Source organism: Atta colombica, unplaced genomic scaffold, assembly GCF_001594045.1.
Source record: "Atta colombica isolate Treedump-2 unplaced genomic scaffold, Acol1.0 scaffold78, whole genome shotgun sequence".
Lineage (NCBI taxonomy): Eukaryota > Metazoa > Arthropoda > Insecta > Hymenoptera > Formicidae > Atta > Atta colombica.
Window position 1 is genome coordinate 1,132,002 of NW_017259570.1, and position 7,530 is coordinate 1,139,531.

A 7,530-nucleotide genomic window follows, 5' to 3' on the forward strand; every position below is an offset into this window, starting at 1 on the left:
TTAGAGATAAATCTTTTTAAAAATTATAAATATTTGATTTATATTATAAGGAGAATATATATTAAGATACTAAAATGTATTACAGCGAAAGTTTTGCGTATTCCAGGAGAGGAAACTGGAAGCTATGTCAGCCGGATCCGTCCACAAAGTCCCGCTTTGATGCCAAGACGCTCTTCCTTTGCGACATCGCAAGCCTCCGGTGGTTGCGATGTTTCGGCGCCGTTGGGATTCGAACCGGAAGGTTGTTGCGGAACCACTACCATGGAGAGCAATTCGCCCCCTGCTTACGCACGGTGGGCGCGAAGTCTGCACTCTTTGTTAGAGGATCCGATGGGTTTAGAGCTGTTTAAAAGGTACCTAAGTCAGGAGGGGCATTTGGATCCGCTCAATTTCTGGTTTGCCTGCGAGGGCCTTAAAGAGCAGAAGGATATGGAGAAGATTTCGCAATTGGTGAAGCTCATCTATCGAAGGTTTTTCCTCAAGTCGCAACTAAGCATACCAGAAGATGTAATGAAAGAGGCAGATCGACGGGTTAAGGAGGGTCGCGCCGATCACAAAGTGTTCGACATAGTGCAATTAGAAGTCGAGCGACTGATCAACGAGACAACTTATCCCAATTTTCTTCAATCTGACGTGTACCTGCAGTACATTCAGTCCTACCAGATTCTTGATTCTGGCGGTTGTCCGAGCTCGAGTTCAGGTAGTCGCGAGATGTCTCTTTCCTGCGGACCGAGTCTGCTGCCCACCGTGCATGAAGACAGCGAGTACATCGGCACCGGTTGTGTACACATGCACAATTCGCACTCGACCGGCGAGACGCCCGGAGAACTGAGATTGACCAAAGATATGCTAATGGTTACCCAACAGAGTAGAGCGATGGATGTACGACCGAGGCCAGAAGCGTACGCCGGGTAATGCACTTTTTGAAATGAAATTATCGAGTCTGATTAAAATGTAATTCGTCATTTGTATAGTACGCTTCAAATCAATCCTGCGAATGCCTTAACAATGCTGTCTTCTTTTCTTTTGAAGCTTGATGTGATGAAACTTGCATATAATCTGAATTATATTTTAAGTTTACATTTTATTATTACCAAATCCTGAAGCGATTAACATCGCTAAAAATAAATTATTTCCCTTAATAACGTTTTTGTCCATATGCAGGATATGCAAAATTTTTTTTTTTGTTTGATAAATAACCTGATATTTTTATTTGTATTTTATTTAGTTGTTTTTTGTTTTGCTATTTTGCGTGGCACTTATAGCCTTTACTTGCAACATGGGGCTAGTCCATATCACATGCACGTACCATCCAGAATGCACGCACTATATTTCTCCTACAACCCAGTATCCAGACAGGATTCCGAGCTTCAGAGTTTGAGCAGTGATGCACGTACCGAGGTGGACAATGTGTCCCTCAACGACGGATCTATGTAAGTTTTTATCTTTTTAATTTTACACAGCATTATTTGAATTTGCACATAAAACAGAGAGTGGGATTTTTCCAACTTTCATTTTGATCATTCATTATCAAACTTTATTACTAATCTGTATGTATTTGGAATTTATCGCTTACAGCGATAGTACGGGCAGCAGACAGAGAAGCAAGAAGCAATACAGCAAGCAATCTAGTAGGGCAATTAAAGAATCCGCGAATATAAACCGCGAATCCATGGCGCATCATGTTGTTCCACGAACCCAACGTATAACGTCTCCGAAACAGATGTCACCGGCGCAATTCGCGGAAGAGCTCAGACAAAAATTGGAGATCGTGCAACGAGAACAGAAGGCCCATGAGAAACTGGAGAAATATCTGTATCAAGAAAATGATTCATCGATCGGTAGCGATGCGTTGGTAGAACCTTGTGGAGCTTCCAAGACTCTAGGTGATGCGCTGAAGGAAAAGTTGTCCATGGAGGAGGATAGTGATCAGGCTATTCTCGACGAGCACGTATCTCGCGTTTGGTCAGATCAAACACCTTCAAGATCTCCCAGGCTTTCACCTGAGAGAAGGCGTCCCACCCACAATTATCCTCGGCCTTACAAGCAGAGAAAAGAGAAAGATATGGACTCCACGTTCTCGGTGGACAGCGGTAATATCCACGACTTCCAAGAGGGAAGCGACCTTATTGGAGCCGGCTCTATGAGTTCACTAGGCTCACACCTTCCCAAATCTAAATCTGTGCCATCAGATTACGGTGATTTCCTTCACAAGCAGGATCTGCATGGTCAAGGTAAATATAATAATGATGAATGATAGCATACGTGTGCATTATGAACGAATTGTGATTATCAGTAAAATAAAATGTTATTTTGCGCAGGTCACGATCAGAGATTCCGAAGGTCGGATATGACGAGACGATCAGCTACGAAAAAATCGATGACGGAGCTAACAGATAGCGGAGTAAGCGTAGTCAGCGATGTGCAGCCTTCCATAAACAAGGAAGTTCGTCTGATGCCTCGGTTTAAAGAAATGGACAAGAAAATTGATTTAAAGCATAGTAGTCGCCATGGCAGTAAGAGATACGGCTCGCGTAGTGAGTCCTTGGAAAGGCCAAACAGAGAACCATGGAGTATGGGAGTTCCTGCTCAACCGTTCGTTGCTGATCCAGGAATGCCACCTCCGCCTCTACCTCATACGGTGAATAGGAGCTGTTCTTTTCCCTCTTTAGATTACCAAGAGCCGAATGTGTTACGAATAACTATGTCACAGGAAATACAGTTAGAGGAGACTCGTAGAAGACTACAAGTGGAAGAAAACAGGATGCGCGCTAATTGCAAGCGACACCTCAACGTTTCGAAACAGCCGTACGAGTTCGCGTCGCAGTATCAACCGTACGTCCAATCTAACCAGTCTACTTTGAGAAAACCGAAGCAGGACGACTTCACCACTGTTGTGTTCAGTTTCTGTGACGAGCAATTCCCTTACAGGACCAGAATTCCTGGTCACTACGTCACGTTGAAGCAGTTTAAGGAGTACCTTCCGAAGAAAGGGAGCTATCGGTAATACATACATTGTTACTTATCGACAAACTAAATAATTTCGTACGTTTTAATTATCTTTTTTAATTACCTTTTTTAATTATAGATACTTTTTCAAAACGGAATGCGAAGATTTAGATATGAAAGTTATACAAGAGGAGATAACGGATGATGCCGAGGTCCTGCCACTGTGGGAAGGCAAAGTGATGGCGCAAGTTAAGGCGCTTGAGTAATAGACTGAATAAAAGAAAACGAAACGAAGCGCGTATTCTGACCAAGTGCCGCAATAAATATTATTTAAGTAATCCGCCACTAAGTCGGCGCTCGGTATTTATACATATATACATATTAACGCTTGTCACGCGGCCTCTTTTTCATAATTGCCTAAGAAAAGTAGTTTTTATCGATGAAAAGATAAAATATCGAATCGAGCAATATTGTTTCGCGCGTGAACATTGCGGAAAAGCATGAAAAAAAAAACGGCCTCACATCAAGTTCTGTCGATCGAATGTCCTCGAAGAAATTTTTTGTAGGTTTGTTCACATCATAAGTGCAATAACTTTCATTGAATTTCTTTCCGCTCAAATATTTTTCAGTAAGATTTAATTAGAAGTGTTACTTTATTATCGATCATGCTAAAGTCTTGAATGTGACTCACTTCAATGATATTCATTCTTGAAGAATATTTTATCATATTGGACGTCTTTATCTGAAGATAGAGGTATCAAAAAGGAGCCAAAACGTAATATATTATGTTCACCGCTAAACAAAATCTTTATCTAATTTATTTTCGCGCTTCAATATTCGCGCTTGATTTATTCACTGTTTCTCTTTTACCAATTGTCGGGTATAATGTGTCTGTACGTCAGCACAAGAGCATTAGCTCTTGCACTGTATTTACGTTCCTTAATAATACTGAGAACACTCACTGTTTGTTTAAAGCAGTAAAAAATGCAGTAACGATTTATTTTAATAAGGATGATTACAAATACTACATTGGACATAGCAGTGATCGCAAAGAAAAAATGTCGATGTACATTGATCGAGAACTCAGTCTTAGAGTGGTATTCATAGTCGATTCTTATATTCAAGACTGTCTTAAATAGAGATGTAAAAAAAAGTATTTTTTACTTCAGAAAAAAGTATCGAGTAAAAAACTAGTTGTAAATAAAAATAATATTTTTTATCAAATTACATAAAATTCATGAAAAAAATTCCTGTAGCTATTTTAATATAATTATTTGAATGACAGATATTTTATATTTAAAAACTAAATAAGTTAAAGATGTTATTAATACTTTATAAACATTGATATTATTTTGCATATTATAATTCTAATCTATATTTTAATTATTTTGTATTCTATATTTTATTTATTTTGAGACAACATCCCAATATAATATTGATTTAAGATAATTAGAGATTTGATGAATGTTGTCTCGTAATTTAAATTTAGAATATGTATAATTACAATCACAATATATGATAAAAATAGTGTTAATTAATCTATTAAAGTATTATTTATATTAATAAGTATGGAATATTTATTTAACTTTTAAAATTGAAATACAGTATAAAACATCATTCAAATAATAGGTAAAGGTATGGTATATTATTTATAAATGCAAACGATTAAATTCTGGAACAATAGTATAGCGTCGAAATGCTAAAAAAATATCCGAGTAAAAAACTGTCAAAGTGAAGTGAATGAAAAAAAAACCATTATTTCCCGAATTTTTATCCTAGAATTTTTCCGTCGTTTACATCTCAAGTACAGTCTTAAGATGTTATGAACCAATTCAGAGGGTCATATTAACATCTTAAGATATTACTTAAGACTTGGAAATAAAAACGGATTATGAATACCGGTCTTAATTCGATATCGTCGCGAGAAGACTAGATCGATTCTCTTTCTTGTCGGATTTGCTTTCCGAAAGTGCCCGACTTTTGTTTTCCTCACGATCGCAAGATCACTAGAATCGATATCCGATTGACGGCAATAATACAATGAACGCGAAACAACATGCATATGAACATGCACACTTTAATTTTTGTTCGATTACAGTGTTTTCTTTTTTTAATGAAAAAGGATCTGCAAAAATTACACCCATGCTGACGAACGGCGCTGTCTCTTGCACACATATTGGAGGGAGATTACTCATTTTATATTCAATTTGACAAGGAGATTTCATCATGTAATGCTGATCGATTTCAACGAAACTTGTTGTAGCGATAGATATTCATGTCGGGTGTTACTGGATAAAAGGATAATAGTCACTATTCAAGCGTTGTGAGAAAATCAAAATTGAAAATTTCGAGCGCCTAATAAGTTAGTTCAGTAGATGGATTTAATCAAAGAGCTCGTAGCTACTTCTAATGAATAAAACACATTTCACATTTCGTTCGATGCATTTTTGCACTAAATGAATGAATCTGAGAAAAATGGAAATCGCTCTGTCCCGCGCGAACCGAGATATTAATTGTTAATGTTGACAGACATATTTAGATTAAGAAATCTATCACATCGAGGACATTGAGAATTACAATTTTGTTTTAAACACAAATTCTCTACTTCAAAAATAAATTCTCTCTGTTTTAAAAATACAAATTCTCTGTTTTAGAAATACATATTTTCTTCTTTAAAACACAAATTATTTTTTATATAATTTTTAAAATTTTCAACTTTGATTTTCTCGCTTGAGTAGTAACATTCGACGTGAATACCTGTCGCTACAACGAGTTTCGTTGAAATCGATTGATATCACGTCGTGAAATCTCCTTGTGAGTTAGCCTTAAAACAGAAACAATACACCCGGATAAGCTTTCGCACTTGATTCCGATCGTCACTAGACGAACTAACTAGAATTTTTGCCGGAGATTATACAATGTGGTTGAACTCTTGCATGATATTGGGTCTCGAGTGTCTTATAAAGTATAAGATATCTTTCTCGGATAATGTTATCTGCCAAGATATGCCTACTTAGTAGCAGAATCAGATGCTTCTGAGAAAACGTTAACTGACGATTGAAACCTTTGAATGCCTATCCGAAGCAACCTGTTCTCGTCTATGAAAGGATTCAAATTAGCGATCCTACTTGGCAGCTCCTTGCCCTCTTTTAAACTTTCAATTTCGTTCGAAAATCGCGCTGATTGAAAAATTTTAAAATTTGTATTTCAACACAAGTATCTTTCTAATATCGCTTCCTAAATCCTTAAATGTTGTTATCATGTACGTGTTTGCCTTTAACTCGAGTATTTCTATTGATTGCATAATTTGAGAAGGCCAGTCGCTTTCTTTCTTTATTATGGAGGACCATATACGATTTCGCAGGAATTACACGAGGTAATTGTCCAAAATATGGCATTAGTCGGGTTATCCTCCGAATTCACATGTCGCCATTCGTGTGATTCGATAATTTCCTGCATCTCAGCAACTCGATTCGCGTAGGTTTTAAGTGAATGCGGCTACGTCCTCAACAAATGCAATACTATCAAATGTAATACCTAACGTGTCTTTCGCTTCGCGCTAACAATACATACCGCAGAGTTCTAGCCATAATATCGTCATTGTTTTTAATGACGCTACTCGCGATTTCGCGTACACCAACTGACTATTTTTCCGCATCTCCCGGTCATGCATGTACATACAAGCAGGCGTCATAACCGATATAACTATCACAAAACCCATGAATTTGAATGTCACAATAATCTTCTACAAATAATCTAAAAGAAATTTGGCCCACTGCTTCTAATTGCTGCGGGAATCCTACTCGAAGTAGGAAGTAAGAGACTGCGGAACAGACTCATTCCATTGCAATTTACATTTCCATACGTCCTGCATTAATTTTTTAACAAGCAAGACATGGGACCTAGCAAACCCATCGGATCAAAGATTTTTGCAATTTCTGCTAGAATATTTCGTTTCGCCACCTTTTCCAGTATCTTGATAGAGTGGGCCAGATAACATACTTCATCATATAACATATTCTATTCTACTCTAAGGCTAATTCTACAATGTGCTCTTTGTTTTCTGTTTCTTGCTGTTTGTCTTTTGTCTTTTTGGTCAATAAAACAAGAAATAAACAGCAAGAAACAAAAAACAAAAAGTACATTGTAGAATTAGCCTTAGAGCTTTTGACAAGCGGTCGATAAAAAATTCACGCTAGTGGTCAAGTCAACGATTCGTTCGTTGAACGCTTGATTGAAGCCACTTTCAGCTAATAACATAATTAATTCATCCCTAATTTTATTCGAACTTCTTCTATTGTCTCGGTTAACAAATTATCTAAGATAGGTATTTTTCAGAATTTCCATTGCTCGAGGATACGCGTGTCGTTCATCATTCGCGAATTTCCGCAAATAGCCAAAAATGCTGAAGAAATATCGAACGTAAGAGTATTGAATTGGAAGGTTTCGACGTTTTCGTTTACCCGCTAGAATATTTTCTGGTAACATCGATCGTTCTCGTGTAATCATCTGAGAACATTTTTTCGACGTCTGCCATTAAAACGTAATTATTTGTGCTTTTCAACAAGCACAGTGATCATG

General features: G+C 37.3%; 1 protein-coding gene across 5 annotated transcripts in view; it reads left to right on the forward strand.

Moving 5' to 3' along the window:
* Positions 1-3,527, forward strand: part of LOC108692589 (axin) — a 28,925-nt gene extending 25,398 nt beyond the window's left edge. For 3 of the 5 annotated variants that reach the window (XM_018200901.1, XM_018200902.1, XM_018200903.1), the window contains 5 exons: positions 107-911; positions 1,266-1,433; positions 1,579-2,234; positions 2,322-3,003; positions 3,089-3,527. In XM_018200901.1, the coding sequence (XP_018056390.1) occupies positions 107-911; positions 1,266-1,433; positions 1,579-2,234; positions 2,322-3,003; positions 3,089-3,215 (2,438 nt within the window). In that variant the 3' untranslated portion in view covers positions 3,216-3,527. The remainder of the gene's footprint in view (positions 1-106; positions 912-1,265; positions 1,434-1,578; positions 2,235-2,321; positions 3,004-3,088) is intronic. The other 2 variants (XM_018200904.1, XM_018200905.1) reach the window with 2 other exon arrangements.
* Positions 3,528-7,530: the final 4,003 nt, after the last annotated feature.